At 44.3% G+C, this 22,505-nt stretch overlaps 1 protein-coding gene across 2 annotated transcripts in view; it reads left to right on the top strand.

Moving 5' to 3' along the window:
* uba6 (ubiquitin like modifier activating enzyme 6) overlaps window positions 1–22,505 on the top strand; it is a 172,896-nt gene that overhangs the window by 22,537 nt on the left and 127,854 nt on the right. For both annotated transcript variants that reach the window (XM_085990848.1, XM_085990841.1), the window contains exon 2: window positions 10,327–10,390. In XM_085990848.1, coding sequence (XP_085846974.1) covers window positions 10,350–10,390 — 41 coding nt within the window. In that variant the 5' untranslated portion in view covers window positions 10,327–10,349. The remainder of the gene's footprint in view (window positions 1–10,326; window positions 10,391–22,505) is intronic.

Genomic DNA, 22,505 nt, shown 5'->3' with positions numbered 1-22,505 from the left:
CTTTCAGCAACTGATACTTGTCCAAGTGCTCAGACACTCAGTCACGGAAGATAGATTTCAGTACCATGCCCACAAATAACTCTCCTCGTGTAAAATGAGGCCTCAGAACATGTCACAAGTGGGAGAGAAGCACGCAAATGCTGAAACAGCTAAAGAGGGCTTGAGGGAATTGGGAGGATGGAACCAAAGGCACAGTCAGAGCTAGATTTGCAGGAGGCTTTTGGGAGAGAAGTAATGAGGTAGAGTGGTTCACAAAGAGAATTCCAAGTGGCCGGGGTGTCATAACTGAATGGCCTTTAATGGAGGCGTAAGCAATAGTCCAGATTTGGCGAGACAAAAACTATTGGATTGGTACATATGGCTAAATAACACTTCAGGTAGGATTAAGAACATAAGAAATAGGAGCAGGAGTAGGCCAATCGGCCCCTCGAGCCTGCTCCGCCATTCAATAAGATCATGGCTGATCTGATCCTAACCGCCAATCTACAATCACAGAACCATCTCCTGAATCTAACAGAATTAGACACACGAAATAGCAGCAGGATCAGGCTACACGGCCCCTGGGCCCGCTCCGCTACCCACAGGGCCATGACCCATCCGAACCTAGACTCATGTCCAAATTCCTGCCCGCTCCCCGTAACCCTTAATTCCCTTTACTTCTAGGAAACTGTCTATTTCTGTTTTAAATTTATGTAATGATGTAGCTTCTACAGCTTTTTGGGGCAGCATGTTCCATGGATCTACCACACTCTGAGTGAAGTAGTTCCTCCTCATCTCAGTTTTGAAAGAGCAGCCTCTTATTCTAAGACTATGCCCCCTAGTTCTAGTTTCACCCATCATCGGGAACATCCTTCCCGCATCCACCCGATCCAACCCCTTCACAATCCTATATGTTTCAATAAGATCGCCTCTCATTCTTCTGAACTCCAATGAGTAGAGTCCCAATCTACTCAACCTCTCTTCATATGTCCATCCCCTCATCCCCGGGATTAACCGAGTGAACCTTCTTTGTACTGACTCGAGAGCAAGTATGTCTTTTCTTAAGTATGGACACCAAAACTGTATGCAGTATTCCAGGTGCGGTCTCACCAATACCTTGTACAACTGAAGCAATACCTCCCTATTTTTATATTCTATCCCCCTAGCAATGAAAGCCAACATTCCATTGGCCTTCTTAATCACTTGCTGCACCTGCATACTAACCTTTTGAGTTTCGTGCACCAGGACCCCCAGATCCCTTTGTACTACAGTACTTTCCAGTTTCTTGCCATTAAGATAATAACTTGCTCTACGATTTTTCCTGCCAAAGTGCATAACCTCACACTTTCCAGTATTGTATTCCATCTGCCAAATCTCTGCCCACTTACTTAGCCTGTCTATGTCCCCTTGCAGGTTTTTTATGTCCTCTTCACCCACTATTTTCCCTCCCATCTTAGTATCATCTGCAAACTTTGATATGTTACACTCGGTCCCCTCCTCCAAATCGTTAATATAGATTGTAAAGAGTTGGGGACCCAGCACTGACCCCTGCGGAACACCACTAGTTACTGATTGCCAGTCTGAAAATGAACCATTTATCCCAACTCTGCCTTCTGTTAGCTAGCCAATCCTCTATCCATGCCAGAATATTACCCCCAATCCCGTGATTTTTTATCTTAAGCAATAATCTTTTGTGTGGCACCTTGTCAAATGCCTTTTGGAAGTCTAAATACACTACGTCCACTGGTTCCCCTTTATCCACCCTATATGTTACTTCCTCAAAGAACTCCAGCAAATTTGTCAAACATGACTGCCCCTTCATAAAACCATGCTGACTTTGTCCTATTAAATTATGATTATCCAAATGTCCTGTTACTGTCTCCTTAATAATGGACTCCAAAATTTTACCTACCACAGATGTTAGGCTAACCGGTCTATAGTTTCCAGCCTTCTGTCTACTGCCCTTTTTAAATAAGGGTGTTACATTAGCAGTTTTCCAGTCTGCCGGGACCTTTGCTGAGTCCAGGGAGTTTTGGAAAATTATTACCAATGCATCCACAATCCCTACCGCCACTTCCCTCAAGAACCTAGGATGTAAGCCATCAGGTCCAGGTGATTTACCCGCCTTGAGTCCCATTATTTTACCGAGTACCACTTCCTTAGTGATTTTGATCGTGTTTAGCTCCTCCCCCCCCTATAGCCCCCTGTTTGTCCAGTGTTGGGATATTCTTAGTGTCCTCTACTGTAAAGACTGATACAAAATATTCATTCAGTGTTTTTGCCATCTCCATATTTCCCACCATTAATTTCCCAGTCCCATCCTCTAAGGGACCAACATTTACTTTAGCCACCCTTTTTCTTTTTATATAAGTATAAAAACTCTTACTATCTGTTTTTATATTTTTTGCTAATTTACTTTCATAATCTATCTTCCCTTTCTTAATCAATCTTTTTGTTATTTTTTGCTGTCTTTTAAAGTTTTCCCAATCCTCTATCCTCCCACTAGATTTGGCTACCTTATATGCCCTTGTTTTTAGTTGAATACTATCCTTAATTTCTTTACTTAGCCACGGATGGCTGTCTTTTCTTTTACACCCTTTTCTTCTCAGTGGAATATATATTTTTTGGAAGTTGTAAAATAACTCCATAAATGTACACCACTGATCATGTATCGTCTTACCCTTTAATCTATTTTCCCAATCCACTCTACTATACCATTGATTGATGCAGCCTACTCATCCAACATCCTGTGAGATTCTCTTGATGCATTTCTAAATTGCCCTGAATCCTATTTGTTGACAGGAACTTGTCTACTCCCTTTGTGAACCACATCACAGTTTATTGCCCACCCTGGAAGTAAGTTCCTCGTCTTTATCCCCATTCTACTGAATTCCGCCTGAATTTCCCATTTTCCTTTGTCTTAGTTTGTTCTTGAATTTCATACCTGGCAGAAAAACTTAGCTGATTTCACATTCCCCAGACCCCTCATAATAAATACTTTGATGAAATCATTCCTTAGACTGTTCTTTCTGAGAGAAAAAAGTCCCAGGGTATCTAACCTTTCCTAATAGCTCTGTTAGCTCACTCTGGAATTAATCTTGCAGCACTCTCTGCATGCCCGGCAATAACATTTTTTAAAATAGGGAGACCAAAACTGCATACAGTACTCCATATGTGATCTCGCATCTCGACTTATAAGTTAAACGCAAACTATACATGTTTCCTAAAGCTTGTGTGCATTGTATGGATGGTTTTAGTGACCTCTTCATTCAAACCCCAAGATCTTTTCCCTGTTGTGACAGTGCAAGAACATTTCCATTTAGTATATAATCCACACTATCGTTTTCTCTGAATCTTTTAGTTTTATACTTTTCTGGTTTGAATTGCAGCTGCAACTTCAGTGCCCATAAGCCTAGCTTCTTGAGATCCTTTTCAGTTTGTTCACTTTTATTTTTGTTCTTGGGATGTGGGTGGTGCTGGCAAAGCCACATTTATTGTCCCTCCCTAGTTGCCCAGAGAAGGTGGTGGTGAGCCTTCTTGAACTGCTGCAGTCCATTCGGCTCCTGACCTCATTACAGCCTTGGTCCCAACATGGACAAAGGAGCTGAATTCCAGAGGTGAGGTGAGAGTGACTGCCCTTGACATCAAGGCAGCACTTGACCGAGTGTGGCATCAAGGTGCCCTAGTAAAATTGAAGTCAATGGGAATCGGGGAAAACTCTCCACTGGCTGGAGTCATACCTAGCACAAAGAAAGATGGTTGTGGTGGTTGAAGGTCAATCACCACAGCCCCAGGACATCATTGCAGGAGTACCTCAGGGCAGTGTCCTCGGCCCAACCATCTTCAGATGCTTCATCAATGACCTTCCCTCCAACATAAGGTCAGAAATGGGGATGTTCGCTGATGACTGCATAGTGTTCAGCGCCATTCACAACTCCTCAGATAATTAAGCCATCCATGCCCGCATGCAACAAGACCTGGACAACATTCAGGCTTGGCTGATAAGTGGCAGGTAACATTCGCACCACAGAAGTGCCAGGCAATGACCGTCTCCAACAAGCGAGAGTCTAACCACCTCCCCATGACATTCAGTGGCATTACCATCGCTGAATCCCCCACCATCAACATCCTGGGGGTCACCATTGACCAGAAACTTAACTGGACCAGCCACATAAATACTGTGGAAACAAGAGCAGGTCAGAGGCTAGGTATTCTGCAGCGAGTGTCTCACCTCCTGACTCCCCATAGCCTTTCCACCATCTACAAGGCACAAGTAAGGAGTGTGATGGAATACTCTCCACTTGCCTGGATGAGTGCAGCTGCAACAACACTCAAGTAGCTCGACACCATCCAGGACAAAGCAGCCTGCTTGATTGGCACCCCATCCACCACCTTAAACATTCACTCATCCACCACCAGCGTACCGTGGCTGCAGTGTGTACCATCTACAAGATGCACTGCAGCAACTCGCCACGGCTTCTTTGGCAGCACCTCCCAAACCCGCAACCTCTTCCACCTAGAAGGACAAGGGCAGCAGGCACGTGGGAACACCACCACCTCCAAGTTCCCCTCCAAGTCACACACCATCCTGACTTGGAAGTATATCGCTGTTCCTTCATCGTCGCTGGGTCAAAATCCTGGAACTCCCTACCTAACAGCACTGTGGAAGTACCTTCACCACACAGATGGCAGCGTTTCAAGAAGGCGGCTCACCACCACCTTCTCAAGGGCAACTAGGGATGGGCAATAAATGCTGGCCTTGCCAGTGATGCCCAGATCCCATAAACAATTTTTTTTTAAAGTGCTTGTGGTGATGGTGCTCCCGTAATGGTGTTAGGTTGGGAATTCTAGGATATTGACCCAATGAAAACGAAAGAACAATTTTATATGTTCAAGTCAGGATAGTATTTGACTTGGAGGGGAACTTGGAGATGATGGTGTTCCCATACCTTTGTTGCTCTTGTCCTGGTCAGTAGTAGATGTCACGGGGAGGGTGGTACTGTCAAATTAAGCTTGGTGACTGAGTGAGATATGCTGCACACTGCACCCACAATGTGGAGGGGTGGATATTGAATTCAGTGGCACAGAGGCCAATCAAGCAAATTGCTCTGTCCTGGATGGTGTACAGCTTGTTGACGATATTGTGACTGGACCCATCTCGGCAGGTGGTGAGTATTTCACCACTTGAGTCTTGTAGATCGTGTTGAGACTTTGAGGGTCAGGAGGTGTGACACCCAACATAAAGTACCCAGTCTCTACTCTGCTTTTGAAACCATGGTATTGGTATGGCTGGTCCAGTTAAGCTTCTGGTCACTGGTAAGCCCCAAGATGTTAATGGTGGGGGATTCACTGATGGCAGTGTTGTTGAAGATCAGGGGGTGATGACCAATGCATGGAATTATGTGGTGTGAATGTTACCTGCTACTTCTCAGCCCAAGTCTGGATGCTGTCTAGGTCCAGCTACTTCATCATTATTAGGGGATTTGTGAATGTAGCTTAACACTGGAATTGTCAGCAAACAGCCCCAATCCTGATATTTTAATAGAGGGGAGGTCATTAATGAAGATGGTTTTGCTGAGAATGCTTATAGGAACAGGAGTAGGCCATTCAGCCCCTCAAGCCTGCTCCGCCATTCAATGAGACCATGGCTGATCTGTGACCTAACTCCATATACCCGCCTTTGGCCCATATCCCTTAATCCCTTTGGTTAACAAAAAGCTATCAATCTCCGATTTAAAATTAGCAACTGATCTCGCATCAATTGCCGTTTGCGGAAGAGAGTTCCAAACTTCTACCACCCTTTGTGTGTAGAAGTGTTTCCTGATTTCACTCCTGAAAGGTCTGGCTCTAATTTTTAGACTATGCCCCCTGATCCTAGAATCCCCAACCAGCAGAAATAGTTTCTCTCTATCTGCCCTATCTGTTCCCCTTGATATCTTGTAAACGTCGATCAGATCACCCCTTAATCTTCTAAATTCCAGGGAATACAACCCTAATTTGTGTAATCTCTCCCTGTAACTTAGCCCTTGCAGTCTGGGTATCATTCTGGTAAACCTACGCTGCACTCCCTCCAAGGCCAATATATCCTTCCTAAGGTGTGGTGCCCAGAACTGCTCACTATACCCCAGGTGTGGTCTAACCAGGGCTTTGTATAGCTGCAGCATAACTTCTACCCCCTTGTACTCTAGTCCTCTAAATATAAAGGCCAACATTCCATTAGCCTTTTTGATTATTTTCTGTACCTGTTCATGACATTTTAATGATCTATGTACCTGGACCTCCACTGTTTTTAGCCTTTCACCATTTAGAAAGTACCCTGTTCTATCCTTTTAGGTACAAAGTGGATGACCTCACATTTGCCTACATTGAAATCCATTTGCCACAGTTTTGCCCATTCACTTAATCTGTCGATATCCCTTTGTAATTTCATGCTTTCATCTACACTGCCTACAATGCTGCCTATCTTTGTGTCATTGGCAAATTTGGATATATGACTTTCTATATCATCATCTAAGTCATGAGTAAATACTGTGAATAGTTGAGGCCCCAACACAGATCCCTGTGGGACACCACTAGTCACATCCTGTCACTTAGAGTACCTGCCCATTATCCCTACTCTCTGTCTCCTGCCGCTCAGCCAATTTCCTAACCAGCTCAATAATTTGCCCTCAATTCCGTGGGCTTCTACCTTAATCAACAGTCTCGTATGTGGGACTTTATCAAATGCCTTCTGGAAGTCCATATAAATAACATCCATTGACATTCCCCTGTCCACTACTTTAGTCACCTCTTCAAAAAATGTAATCAGGTTTGTTAGGCATGACCTACCTTTCGTAAATCCATCTGAGGAATTCCTGCAATGGTGTCCTGAGGCTGTAATGATTGGCCTATGACAACCATGACCATTTTCCTTTGTGTCAGGTATGACTCCAACCAGTGGAGTATTTTCCTTTTGACCCCCTGACCTCCTTGGTGCCACACTCAGTCAAATGCTGTCTTGATATCGAGAGCAGCTACTCTCAACCCTCCCTGGCATTCAGCTTGTACGTCCATGTCTGGATCAAGGCTGTGATGTGGTCTGAATTTGGGTGGTTCTGGCAGAGCTGAGTGTCTGTAAGCAGGTTAGTGGTAAGCAGGTGTTGCTTGAGTCATTATTGATGACTTTTTCCATTATTTCACTGATGAGCGGGAGGAGGCGGATAGGCCAGTAACTTTCTGGGTTAGATTTATCTTGTTTTTTGTGGAATTGACATACCTTGGCGATCTTCCACACTGTCGGGTAGATGCCAGTGTCATAGCTGCACTGGATCAGCTTGGCTAGGGGGGGCAGCTAACTCTGGTGCACAGGGCTATAACATTGTAGACGAAATGTTGTCAGGGCCCATAGCTTTGTCTAGTTTTGTCCAGTGCACTCAGCTGCTTAATGTAATGTGGAATGAACTGACTTAGCTGGATACTGGTATCTGTGATGGTGGGTAACTTGGATAGGATCATCCACTCAGCACTTTTATCTGAAGACACACTGGTAGTGAGGGTGAGGTCAAGTTGGTTACTTCCTCATTTTGTTTCCCTGACCAGTAGACTTGGCAGCTACGTCCTTCCGGACTTGGCCAGCTTGGTCAGTGGTTGTACTCCTGAGCTATCCTTCATGGTGGACATTGAGCAGTTTATCTGCTTTGAAGAAGGCAAAGACCAGATATTCATAGCCACATCACAAACCAATTCAGTCAAATTACAGCCTTTGTGTTAGGTTATTGTCTTCGATAAAGTAATTTAAGGACAGTGCTCAGCACATCATTCCTCATTCCAAAAATAAATGTGCTGAAGAGCACCTGGGGAAGATGAGATCCCCAACAGGGGAAAAAAACACAAAAGAAAAGTATCGGACACAGCAGATAGCAGCTCATCAATATAAGTACTTAACAAAAATCCTGTGTGCCTGTCTAAGATAGTTGCTCTGAATCCAAGCCTGTCAGTGTTAGTAGATCCTTTAATTAAACCTTCCTGCTGCTGTAAGTACAAATATTTACTGTGACGAAGCATTTGCTTTTCCTATCTGTTGGTTCACATTTGTAACTGACCGGTGTATTAACTGTTGCATTTAAAAAAAACTCTTTTAGTTTGGGCTGTAGCAGAGGACTCCTACCTTGTAAGAGCCGTGGTTTTGTATTATGTCGTTTCACGCTTGGACTCATGTACTGTGTTCGCTCACTCATTGTTACAATTTTTAATCTAATTGTGGGATGACTGCAGTACTTTAGCAAGTTCAATAAAATGTAAGGTTACCATTTGGTATGATGAACAAAAGAGGATATATTATTAAAAATAGAGCATGCCAAAAATACACAGCTTGCCAGTCGGCATCTGAAAAAGATAGGCTGCCATTTTAGATGTCCCTCTTCACCAAACAGGCACAGTTGGGCTGCAGAAGCACTTTCTGTAGGATTGAGTACAGGTTAATATTTTGGCCATTTAGTGGCCAGTTGCTATTAAATGTATAAAGGGACAATTAAAATCGTGGTTTAGTTGATTAGATTTTGTGATTGTTTTGTAATAAAACATATACAATTTTTAACATGCCTATAGTACTTATAATGAAACTAGACGATCACCTATCTATTGCACAGGGGAAGTCAAGACTTAAGTGTAAGCCTCAGGTGAAATGGGGTTGGACGGTGGGGATAATTGGATACATGCAGATGTAATTCAGTCTTCATTCCATAGAAACATAGAAGATAGAAGCAGGAGTAGGCCATTCGGCCCCTCGAGCCTGCTCCGCCATTCAATGAGATCATGGCTGATCATCCAAATTCAGTACCCTGTTCCTGCCTTCTCTCCATATCCCTTGATCCCTTTAGCCTTAAGAAATATATCCAACTCCTTCTTGAATATATTTAATGAATTGGCCTCTACTGCCTTCCTTGGCAGAGAATTCCACAGGTTCACCACTCTCTGGGTGAAGAAATTCCTCCTCATCTCTGTCCTAAATGGCTTACCCCTTATCCTTAGACTGTGACCCCTGGTTCTGGACTCCCCGACCATTGGGAACATCCTTCCTGCATCTAGTCTGTTCAGTCCTGTTAGAATTTTATAAGTTTCAATGAGATCCCCTCTCATTCTTCTAAACTCCAGCGAGTACAAGCCCAATTGACCCAATCTCTCCTCATACATCATTCCTGCCATCCCAGGTATCAGCCTGGTGAATCTTCGCTGCACTCCTTCCATGGCAAGAACATCCTTCCTCAGATAAGGCGACCAAAACTGCACACAATACTCAAGGTGTGGTCTCACCAAGGCCCTGTACAACTGCAGCAAGACATCCTTGTTCCTGTACTCAAACCCTGTCGCTACAAAGGCCAACACACCATTTGCCTTCTTAACCGCCTTACATTCTGTCCTTATTTTTATATAATGCTTCAACTTTATATTATTACTTATTGTTAAATAACAAACTTGTGGCACTTTGGGAAGCTAATAGAATTGGTTGCAGCATTGGAGTTTCTCCGTGGTACAGGCTGAGATGCTGGGAGTTGCAAAACTGAGGTGCTGCAGCACCAGCACTGGCAGGAGGGTGTAATTACAATGTGACAGGTTTGCACAGGCAGATTTTGTTATAAATGTGGATGTTATACTTTATAATGGGAAAAGTTGACAGAAAACTGACAAGAACATGACAACAGGAAGTAAGGTTTTTTGACGAGAAGTATGTGTAGAGGCCTTGGAGAGGGTGCAGCTAATGATACCAGGGATGAGGGACTTCAGTTCTCTGGAGAGATTGGCAAAGCTGGGATTTAAGAGGAAATTTAATAGAGGTGTTTAAAATGATGAAGGGTTTTGCTAGAGTAAATGAGGAGAAACTGTTTCCACTGGCAGGAGGGTCGGTAACTAGAGAACACAGATTTAATATAATTGGCAAAAGAACCAGGAGGGGAGTTGAGAATTCTTTTACGCAGCGAGTTGTTACGATCGGGAATGCACTACCTGAAAGGGTGGCAGAAGCCGATTCAACAATAACTTTCAAAAGGGAATTGGATAAATACTTGAAGGGAAAATATTTGCAGGATTATGGGAAAGAGCGGGGGAGTGGGACAAGTTGGATAGCACCTTCAAAGAGCAGCTGGGACTGGCACGATGGGCCGAATATAAGATTGTTATTATTTTCTGTTTTTATTTTGGATTCTGTCATTTACAGTTTTATTTGTTTCTATCTGAACAGGGTTTGTCATTTGAGTATATTATGTGTTACAAATTCTAAAGATTTAAAGGGGGAAAAACAAATTGATGAAGCAGACTCTTTGAAAGACCCGAAAGGATAGTTGAATTACTTTGGAATTTCTTGTTTTTCAGATTCTGGTGAATAGCAGCAGAAAATGGCAGCCGACAATATGGAAATTGATGATTCCTTGTACAGGTAAGAGCAGAACATACAAATTTGTTGAAGAACAAAAAATTTCTTAATGCAAATAAATGAGTAATGGCTATATTCCCACAAGGTGCCTTGGGCTTCTGGAATTCAACGTCTTGTAGTGACTTCTGCTTGGGTCCAGTTCACTAGTGCTCACAGCCCTCTGGTACCTTGTCCAATTGAACATTCCTCATGTCTGAACCCATCGCACCCGAGCCTGACCCTGTCCTTGCCTCATCTGACAATCGCAGTCAGATTCCAGCAGAGAATGCAGTTATGATTTTAAATCCTGCCTGGTTATATATTATTTTCTATTTCTAGTTGAGAGCTGGTGTGGCCACTTATTTTCCCTTTCCGCTGTCGAGCTGCAATTTAGCTAAATGAGCACCGGCCAAGGATTGAATCTAAGACCTTCCTAGTCTTTACGATTCAGCCCCACGCTACAAATGCATTTTTACCCATCGAGGCATTTTGGAGCAGAATTTAAAACCACATTTTTGCCAAACTCATAAGACCTCTTAAATGGTTTTGTGAACCAAGATCTGCTGTGATGTGAGTGCTAATGAGTTGACTTCATCACGTACTGTTCTTGTCCACATTGTTATATCATTTTCATGTTTATTCAATTAAAATTGCCCTGTGACCATGTTAATAGATCTTATCGACTTTCCCAGTGTTCAGTATGTTTACGGAGTAGCTTGTTCCTGGGTGTTTCCAGGCCCGAGTGTTTTTTCCTTCCGGTAGGTTCCTTCAGCTGGAAGGGTTGGGGCTGTTGTTTTATTGCGTAGTCATTGACAAATCCTGATTTGCGCTCCTGCCATGGTATTCCTGGTTACAGTCCCAAGTTTCCCTTGGGCTGGTATGAACGTCCAGTTTCTATTTCACTCTGTGGCCTTAGTTACTGCTGATGAAATGCATCTCCACTCCAGCTGGGGCACCTGAGCAATGGGCAGTAACTGCAAAGTGACTTTGCTGGGAAGGTTTTTGAAAGATTCTTTGAGGGTAATTTTCACCTTCACCACCCATTGTGGAACTCACACGGTTTTCATCCTGTCGATTTCAAAGGCGGTTACTGACGGAACAGACCGCTTCATGTTATTTCATGAAAATAGTTAATCGCTTTGAAGCAAAAGCTATTGATATTGTATGAGTTAGGGTGTGCTGTATGAAATTGAGAGCAAAAATTAAATTGGCTTATAATGTAAAAAAAACTTGTATATAACATGAAAAAGTCCTTGACATCATGACATAGGAACAAGAGTAGGCCATTCAGCTCCTCGAGCCTGTTCTGCCATTCAGTTAGATCATGGCTCATCTGTAGCTTAACTCCAGCTACCCGCCTTGGTTCTGTAATCCATAATACCCTTGCCTAACAAAAATCTATCAATCTCAGTTTTGAAATTTTCAATTTATCTAGCCTCAACAGCTTTTGGGAGGGAGAGTTCCAGATTCCAGAGGGGGAGAGTTACCTGGACACTTTGTTCCAGGGGGCAGTCACACCCTTTAGGTTAAGTAGTACTTTCGAGTTCGTCAGTGGTCAGGGACAAGAGGGTATGACCGTGAGTCAGGAAGGTATGGGGACCCAGGATGTAGTGATGGAGGAGCCTCAGCCCTGGACCTTGTCCAACAGGTACGAGGTACTTGCTACCTGTATGGATGAGGAAAAGGACTGCAGGGAGGATGAGCAAACTGACCACGGCACCGTAGTACGGGGGCCATCCAAGTAGGGGGAGAAGGAAGGAATGTGGTAGTAGTGGTAGGGGACAGTATAGTCAGGGGGATAGATACTCTCTCTGCAGCTGCGAAAGAGAGTCCTGAAGGCTGTTTTGCCTGCCCGGTGCCACGGTTAAGGTTATCTCCTCATAGCTGGAGAAGAACTTGGAGTGGGAGGATCCAGTTGTCGTAGTCCATGTAGGAACCAACGATATAGGTAGAACTAAGCATGAGGTTCTGCTGAGGGAGTTTGAGGAACAAGGGTCTAAATTAATAAGCAGAACCTCAAGGGTAATAATCTCTGGATTATTACCTGAGCCACGCACAAATTGGCATAGGGTCGAGCAGATCAGAGATTTAAATGCGTGGCTCAGAGTGGTGTGGGAAGAAGGGGTTTCAATTCATGGGGCACTGGCACTAGTACTGGGGAAAGAGGGAGCTGTTCCGTCGGGACGGGCTCCACTTAAACTGGGCTGGGACCAGTGTCCTGGCGAATCGAATAACTAGGGCTGTCGATAGGGATCTAAACTAAAAAAGGAGGCGGGGGAGGGGTCAGGTGAGGGGAAATTTAAAAATCTAAAGAGAAAGGTCAAGGCAATAGAGCAGTGTAGCGATTTGGGTAAAAATAAGCAGAGTATGACAGGAAGGGACAGAGTTTAACGGTAGCTGTGCAGCAGAGAATAAGGTCAAAGCAGGGAATAATGGTAAAAAATTTAAATTAAAGGCTCTTTATCTCAATGCACGAAGCATTCGTAACAAGGTAGACGAACTAGTGGCACAAATAGAGATAAATGGGTTTGATCTAATAGCCATTACAGAGACGTGGTTGCAAGGTGACCAAGGTTGAGAACTAAATGTTCCAGGGTACTTGACATTTTGAAAAGACAGGCAGAATGGAAAAGGAAGGGGAGTAGCCCTGATAATAAAGGATGACATAAAGACAGTAGAGAGAAAGGATCGCGGCTCAGAAGATCAAGAAATGGAATCAGTATGGGTGGAGATAAGGAATAACAAGGGGCAGAAAACAATGGTGGGAGTAGTATATAGGCCCCCTAACAGTAGCTATACCGTTGGACAAAATATTAATCAAGAAATAGTAGGAGCTTGCAACAAATGTAATGCAATAATCGTGGGGGACTTTAATCTTCATATAGACTGGGCAAATCAAATTGGCAAAGGTAGTCTAGAGGACGAGTTCATTGAATGCATTCGGGACAGTTTCCTAGAACAATACGTCATGGAACCAACCAGGGAACAGGCTATTTTAGATCTGGTATTGTGTAATAAGACAAGGTTAATTAGCAATCTCATAGTAAAGGATCCTCTGGGGCAGAGTGATCATAATATGATAGAATTTCACATTAAGTTTGAGAGTGACGTAGGTATGAGGGGCAAGTTGGCTAAAATAGATTGGAAAAATAGATTAAAAGGTATAGCAGTAGATAAGCAGTGGCTCGCATTTAAAGAAATATTTCATAATTCTCAACAAAATACATTCCACTGAGAAACAAAAACTCCATGGGAAAAGTGATCCAACCATGGCTAACTAAAGAAGTTAAGGATAGCATTAGATTGAAAGATGAAGCTTATAATGTTGCGAAGAATAGTAGTAAACCTGAGGAGTGGGAGAGTTTCAGAAACCAGCAAAGGATGACCAAAAAATTGATGATAAGGGAAAAAATAGAATATGAGAGAAAGCGAGCAAGAAATATAAAAGCAGATTGTAAGAGCTTCTACAAGTATGTAAAAAGGAAGAGAGTAGCAAAAGTAAACGTTGGTTCCTTAGAGGCTGAGACAGGAGAAATTATTATGGGGAATAAGGAAATGGCAGAAACGTTAAACAAATATTTTGTAACTGTCTTCACAGTAGAAGGCACAAAAAGCATACCAAAAATGGTGGGGAACCAAGGGTCTAATGAGGGTGAGGAACTTAACGTAATTAATATAAGTAGAGAAAAAGCACTAAAGAAACTAATGGGATTAAAAGCCGACAAATCCCCTGGACCTGATGGTTCCTAGGGTTCTAAAAGAGGTTGCTGAAGAGATAGTGGATGCATTGGTTTTGATCTTCCAAAGTTCCCTAGATTCTAGAATGATCCCAGCGGATTGGAAGGTTGCAAATGTAACACTGCTATTCAAGAAAGGAGGGAGAGAGAAAACAGGGAACTACAGGCCAGTTAGCCTGACATCAGTCGTCGGGAAAATGCTGGAATCCATTGTTAAGGAAGTGGTATCAGGGCACTTAGAAAATCATAACATGATTAGGCAAAGTCAACATGGTTTTATGAAAGGGAAATCGTGTTTGACAAATTTATTAGAGTTTTTTGAGGATGTAACTAGCAGGGTAGATAAAGGGGAACCAGTGGATGTATTATATTTGGATTTCCAAAAGGCATTCGATAAGGTGCCACATAAAAGGTTATTACACAAGATTAGGGCTCATGGGGTTGGGGGTAATATAGTAGCATGGATAGAGGATTGGTTAACAGACAGAAAACAGAGAGTAGGGATAAATGGATCTTTTTCAGGTTGGCAGGCTGTAACTAGTGGGGTGCCGCAAGGATCAGTGTTGGGGTCTCGCTATTTACAATCTATATTAATGACCTAGCTGAAGGGAATGAGTGTAATGTATCCAAGTTTGCTGGTGATACAAAGCTAGGTAGGAAGAATAGAAAAATAGAATATTTTTTAAATGGTGAGAAACTTTCAAATGTTGGTGTTCAGAGAGATTTGGGTGTCCTCGTGCAAGAAACACAGAAAGCTAGCATGCAGGTACAGCAAGCTATAAGGAAGGCAAATGGCATGTTGGCCTTTATTGGAAGGCAGTTGGAGTATAAGAGTAAAGAAGCCTTGCTACAGTTGTACAGGGCCTTGGTGTGACCACCCCTGGAGTACTGTGCACAGTTTTGGTCTCCTTATCTAATGAAGGATATACTTGCCTTGGAGGCGTTGCAGTGAAGGTTCACTAGATTGATTCCTGGGATGAGAGGGCTGTCCTATGATGAGAGATTGTGTAGAATGGGCCTATACTCTCTGGAGTTTAGAAGAATGCTAGGTGATCTCATTGAAACATACAAGATTCTGAAGGGGATTGATAGGGTAGATGCTGAGAGGTTGTTTCCCCTGGCTGGAGTGTCTAGAACTAGGGGGCATAGTCTCAGGATAAGGGGTCGGCCATTTAAGACTGAGATGAGGAGGAATTTCTTACTCAGAGGGTTGTGAATCTTTGGAATTCTCTGCCTCAAAGGGCTGTGCATGCTGAGTTGTTGAGTATATTCAAGGCTGAGAGATAGATTTTTGGACTCTAGGGGAATCAAGGGATATGGAGATCGGGCGGGAAAGTGGAGTTGAGGTCGATGATCAGCCATGATCTTATTGTATGGCCTACTCCTGCATCTATTTCTTATGTTATTTCTTATGAACCCACAACCTTCTGACTCGGAGGCGAGAGTGCGACCCACTGAGCCACAGTTGACGCACACAATGGTGATATAACAAGTAGTCTCCCACATGTTTGATACATGAGCTGTCTTTCCTGAGGGAGGGGTGGCAGGGGGGAGGAGAAGAGAGATATGACCTAGGTATTTAAGGTTAATGTGGTATATATAGGCTAGTTGACATGTCTGTTAGATATAGAGCACGAATGAGGCACACGATTGGAAGAATGCTCCGTCAATTAACTCCTTTTTAAAAAAGGGAGTTGGAGATAAATATATGTTTAACAATGAGACTAAAGGTTATAAAGATAAGAATGGGTATAGATGATCTAATTCTTTATGGCACACAATGGTGCCTGTGCTGTTGAAGCTCGGGATGAATCATCTGGCGAATGGAGCTGCCTGCGCTGAATACTGTGGGCTTTAACGTTCTGCAGTCACTTAATTACCTTTGTGGGCCAGAGAATTTTATTCTTCTAATAATATTTCTGCTCTAGGTGATTGTATCCCTCAAGGCATTGATTGGCTTGCAAACGTCCTTGACCGGACAAATTGTATATGATTTGCGGAGGGAACTGACTCGATGAGCTGCATAACCTTTCTGGTTCCATTCTCTCCATCTAATCTGATACCATGAATATTGACACATTTATATATTGAGCAATTCATTGTTGCATCCTCTGCCCCGGAACACAGTTGATCCAAAGCATTTAGCTTTGACTAATATAATTAGCACAGTGCCCTGCTGAATTCTGGTTTTTATTGTGCTACTAAGACGCAGGCGTGTTATTACTTTAGACAATGAAACAATTGCATATATACTGTCACACTGCATTTTCACATAGTGATGTACTACAAGGCGTCAGCTGTGGCTCAGTGGTAGCACCTTTGCCCCTGAGTCAGAAGGCTGTGGGGTTCAAGTCCCACTTCAGAGACTTGAGCACATAATCCAGGCTGATGCTTCAGTTCAGTACTGAGGGATTGCTGCACTGTCAGAGGTGGAGTCTTTCGGATAAGATGTTTAAACCGAGGGCCCATCTCGCAGCTGGACGTTATATATCCCATGGCACTGTTCAAAGAGCAGGGGGAGTTCTCCCCTGTGTCCTGGCCAATATTTATCCCTCAAGCAACATCACTAAAAGACAAATTAAAACAGAAAATGCTGGAAATATTCAGCAGGGAATTAAACATACCAGGTTATTTAACGATCAGGAAGGACAGGCAGGAAGGAAGGGGAGGTGGGGTGGCTATGTTAATAAAGGAAGGAATCACTGTAATACAGAGAAATGATATTGGGTCAAAAGATCAGGATAATGAAACAGTTTGGGTGGAGGTAAGGAATAATAAGGGGAAAAAAACACTAGTGGGCGTAGTCTATAGGCCTCCGAACAGTGGCAACTCTGTTGGACGGAGTATCAATCAGGAAACAGTTGAGGCTTGTAATAAGGGAACATCTATAATTATGGGGGATTTTAACTATCATATTAATTGGACAAATCAAATTGGGCAGGGCTGCCTTGAGGATGAGTTCATTGAGTGTATTAGGGATGGGTTTCTTGAGCAGTATGTAACTGAACCGACCAGGGGGCAGGCAACCTTAGATCTGGTCCTGTGTAACGAGACAGGATTAATTAAAAATGTCCTAGTAAAGGATCCCCTTGGAATGAGTGACCATAACATGGTTGAATTCCATATTCAATTAGAGGGTGAGAAGGTTGGATCTCAAACAAGCGTGCTAAGCTTGAATAAAGGAGACTATGAAGGTATGAGAGCGGAATTGAGTAGAGTGGATTGGGAAAATAAATTAAAGGGTAAGATGATACATGATCAGTGGTGTACATTTAAGGAGTTATTTTACAACTTCCAAAAAAAATACATTCCACTGAGAAGAAAAGGGTGTAAAAGAAAAGACAGCCATCCGTGGCTAAGTAAAGAAATTAAGGATAGTATTCGACTAAAAACAAGGGCATATAAGGTAGCCAAATCTAGTGGGAGGATAGAGGATTGGGAAAACTTTAAAAGACAGCAAAAAATAACAAAAAGATTGATTAAGAAAGGGAAGATAGATTATGAAAGTAAATTAGCAAAAAATATTAAAACAGATAGTAAGAGTTTTTATAGTTATATAAAAAGAAAAAGGGTGGCTAAAGTAAATGTTGGTCCCTTAGAGGATGAGACCGGGAAATTAATGGTGGGAAATATGGAGATGGCAAAAACACTGAATGAATATTTTATATCAGTCCTTACAGTAGAAGACACTAAGAATATCCCAACACTGGACAAACAGGGGGCTAAAGGGGGGGGAGGAGCTAAACACGATCAAAATCACTAAGGAAGTGGTACTCGGTAAAATAATGGGACTCAAGGCGGATAAATCACCTGGACCTGATGGCTTACATCCTAGGGCCTTGAGGGAAGTGGCGGTAGGGATTGTGGATGCATTGGTAATAATTTTCCAAAACTCCCTGGACTTAGCAAAGGTCCCGGCAGACTGGAAAACTGCTAACGTAACATAGCAAAATACTGCAAATGTAGGAAATCCGAAATAACAACAGAAAATGCTGGAAAAACTCAGCAGGTCAGGCAACATCCGTGGAGAGAAATTTGAGTTGACGTTTCGGGTCGAACCCTTCTTCAAAACTGGAAAGAACAGAAACTAGATCGAAGGCAGGGCTGCGATCGGATAAAAGAAACAAAAGAAGTAAAAGAGATTAGAAGCTAGACGAGATGGTAATAGGCTGAGATTAGGTGTAAAGTGTACTGGCAGGGCAAAAGATAGCTGCCAGGTGTGAGAGAGAAACAAAAGGAAAGGGGGGGTGGGAAAGGAGTGGAACAATTACAAGAGAAAATGAAATGGGGGCCGAGCTTATGATCTGAAATTGTTGAACTCGATATTGAGTCCGGAAGGCTGCAGAGTGCCTAATCGGAAGATGAGGTGCTGTTCCTCGAGTTTACGTTGAGCTTCCGTGGAACAATGCAAGAGGCCAAGGACAGTGAGGTCCGAGTGGGAATGGAGTGGTGAATTAAAATGACAGGCGACCGGAAGCTCGGGGTCACCCTTACGGACTGAACGGAGGTGTTCCGCAAAGCGGTCACCCAATCTGCGTTTGGTCTCCCCAATGTAGAGGAGACCGCATCGTGAGCAGCTAATACAGTATACTAGATTGCGAGAAGTACAAGTAAATCGCTGTTTCACCTGGAAGGGGTGTTTGGGGCCCTGGACAGTGGGAAGGGGGGAGGTATAGGGGCAGGTGTTACATCTCCTCCGCTTGCATGGGAAGGTGCCAGGCGAAGGGGAAGGGCTGTTTGGGGTGATAGAGGAGTGGACTAGGGTGTCTCGGAGGGAGCGGTCCCTGCGGAATGCTGAAAGGGGAGGGGAGGGGAAGATATGTTTGGTGGTGGGATCACTTTGGAGGTAGCGGAAATGCCGGAGGATGATCCGTTGAATGTGGAGGCTGGTGGGGTGAAAGGTGAGGACAAGGGGAACCCTATCGTGGTTCCAGGTGGGAGGGGCAGGGGTGAGGGCAGAAGTGCGGGAGATAGAACTGACACGGTCAAGGGCAGTGTCAACCACGGTAGAGGGGAATCCTCGGTTGCGGAAAAAGGAAGACATGTCTGAAGCACTGGTGTGGAAGGTGGCATCGTCGGAGCAGATACGGCGGAGACGGAGAAACTGGGAGAATGGAATAGAGTCCTTACAGGAAGCGGGGTGGGAGGAAGTGTAGTCCAGGCAGCTGTGGGAGTCAGTGGGCTTGTAGTGAATATTGGTCAATAACCTATCCCTAGAGATGGAGACGGAGAAGTCGAGGAAGGGAAGGGAAGAGTCAGAGATGGACCATGTGAAGGTGAGGGAAGGGTGGAAATTGGAGGCAAAGTGAATGAAATTGTCAAGTTCGGGGCGAGAGCAGGAAATGGCACCGATACAGTCATCAATGTATCGGAAAAAGAGGTGAGGGAGGGGACCCGAGTAGGACTGGAACAAAGATTGTTCCACATAGCCCACGAAAAGGCAGGCATAGCTAGGACCCATGCGGGTACCCATGGCAACACCTTTGATTTGGAGGAAATGAGTGGAGTTAAAGGAGAAGTTGTTCAATGTGAGAACAAGTTCAGCCAGGCGGAGGAGGGTCGTGGTGGATGGGGACTGGTCGGGCCTCTGTTCAAGGAAGAAGCGGAGCGCCCTCAGGCCATCCGGGTGGGGGATGGAGGTGTAGAGGGATTGTACGTCCATGGTGAAAAGGAAGCGGTTGGGGCCAGAAAACTGGAAACTGTTAAAGTGGCGGAGGGTGTCCGAAGAGTCGCGGATGTAGGTGGGAAGAGACTGGACAAGGGGAGAAAAGATAGAGTCAAGATAGGAAGAGATAAGTTCCGTGGGGCAAGAACAGGCTGAAACGATGGGTCTACCAGGGCAGTCCTGTTTTGAAGAAGGGTTCGACCCGAAACGTCAACTCAAATTTCTCTCCACGGATGTTGCCTGACCTGCTGAGTTTTTCCAGCATTTTCTGTTGCTAATGTAACACCCTTATTTAAAAAGGGCAGTAGACAGAAGGCTGGAAACTATAGACCGGTTAGCCTAACATCTGTGGTAGGTAAAATTTTGGAGTCCATTATTAAGGAGACAGTAACAGGACATTTGGATAATCATAATTTAATAGGACAAAGTCAGCATGGTTTTATGAAGGGGAAGTCATGTTTGACAAATTTGCTGGAGTTCTTTGAGGAAGTAACATATAGGGTGGATAAAGGGGAACCAGTGGACGTAGTGTATTTAGACTTCCAAAAGGCATTTGACAAGGTGCCACACAAAAGATTATTGCTTAAGATAAAAAATCACGGGATTGGGGGTAATATTTTGGCATGGATAGAGGATTGGCTATCTAACAGAAGGCAGAGAGTTGGGATAAATGGTTCATTCTCAGACTGGCAATCAGTAACTAGTGGTGTTCCACAGGGGTCAGTGCTGGGTCCCCAACTCTTTACAATCTATATTAACGATTTGGAGGAGGGGACCGAGTGTAACATATCAAAGTTTGCAGATGATACTAAGATGGGAGGGAAAGTAGTGAGTGAGGAGGACATAAAAAACCTGCAAGGGGACATAGACAGGCTAAGTAAGTGGGCAGAGATTTGGTGACTCTCGAGTCAGTACAAAGAAGGTTCACTCGGTTAATCCCGGGGATGAGGGGATGGACATATGAAGAGAGGTTGAGTAGATTGGGACTCTACTCATTGGAGTTCAGAAGAATGAGAGGCGATCTTATTGAAACATATAAGATTGTGAAGGGGTTGGATCGGGTGGATGCGGGGAGGATGTTCCCGATGATGGGTGAAACTAGAACTAGGGGGCATAGTCTTAGAATAAGGGGCTGCTCTTTCAAAACTGAGATGAGGAGGAACTACTTCACTCAGAGGGTGGTAGGTCCATGGAATATGCTGCCCCAAAAAGCTGTAGAAGCTACATCATTACATAAATTTATAACAGAAATAGACAGTTTCCTAGAAGTAAAGGGAATTAAGGGTTACGGGGAGCGGGCAGGAATTTGGACATGAGTCTAGGTTCGGATCGGACATGGCCCTGTGGGTAGCGGAGCGGGCCCAGGGGCCGTGTAGCCTGATCCTGCTCCTATTTCGTGTGTATAATTCTGTTAGGAGATGGTTCTGTGATAGTAGATTGGCGGCTAGGATCAGATCAGCCATGATCTTATTGAATTGTGGAGCAGGCTCGAGGGGCCGATTGGCCTACTCCTGCTCCTATTTCTTATGTTCTTATGTTCTTATGTAGGTCAGGCAGCACCTGTGGAGAGAAAAACAGAGTTAACGGCCCCGATTTTCTGCCAGCCGTCGGGCGGCTTTTCAGGCGGGCGGGGGCCGAAAATTGCCAAAATAGGGGGTCGCGACCTTCCCCGCCCCGTCCGACTTTCGGACCGCCGATTTAGTCCCGCCCGCCGCTGGCGGGACTGGCCGTCGGGACCCTAATGACCAATTATTGGCATGTTTAATGCCATTTTAGGGTGCTCTTGCGATTTTCAGGGGTTCCCCACGCTAAACACGCCTGCGGGGAACCCCGCTGATGAAACCTGGCGTGAAGCTCTTAGCCAGGGCACAGTTATAAAGGAATACCCGATAATTGTGGTGAACAATCTGCTCAGCAACTTTCAGGATTTCCTCAACAAGTGCGTGTGTTTGGAGGACAAGGCACACTGGAGCCCCCAGCAGCTGCTTGAACATTCCTTTGTAAAGCCCCCAGTGGTACGTGCCACTTCCCCCTGCAACGAGAACAGTCCAGAGGATTCAGCAGGAGGAACAGATTGCGCAGAAACTGTTATCCCAAACAGCCGGCTCCTCGCTGCTTCACTCTGCACAGACACCCAGAGGCAGCTGTCACGCTATTAGAATGAATTTGAGGAGCTACAGCTTCTGGGGAAAGGTGCCTTCGGAGCTGTTATCAAGGTAAAGAATAAATTAGATGGCTGCTACTATGCTGTTAAGCGCATCCTGGTGAACCCCACCAGTAAACAGTTCCGCAGAATAAAGGGTGAAGTGACGCTGCTGTCGCGTCTAAACCATGAAAACATTGTGAGGTACTACAACGCCTGGATCGAGAAACACGAAATCCAGCCCGCCTCGGATCCAGCCACGGAAAACTCGCAACAGACTCCATCTCCACTCGAGTCGGACCACCAGAAAAAATTGAGGTTGTCAGATTGTTGTGTATGTCCCTTTAAGGGAATAACTGGTCTCAGACTGCAGTACCGGCAGTGACCATCCCTGTATAAAAGGCCCTGGCAGGCTTCTGTAGTTTCAGTTTCCAGATTGTTTCCATTCAGTAAAGACTTGTTAAACCAACTCCTGCATTCCGTGTCTCCATTAACACACGGATTTAATACAGATGACATTGAAAAGAATGCCGGCTTGCTTGCTCTCAACTGCAGGTCATTCGGGAAAGCTGCGATTTAAAGGGACAGCATTTG

The sequence above is a fragment of the Somniosus microcephalus genome, chromosome 1 (assembly GCF_052327205.1).
Source record: "Somniosus microcephalus isolate GS21.2 chromosome 1, FLI_Smic_1.0, whole genome shotgun sequence".
Taxonomy (NCBI): domain Eukaryota; kingdom Metazoa; phylum Chordata; class Chondrichthyes; order Squaliformes; family Somniosidae; genus Somniosus; species Somniosus microcephalus.
Note: the sequence above shows the minus strand (reverse complement) of the source record. Positions and strands in the feature narration are given on the sequence as shown.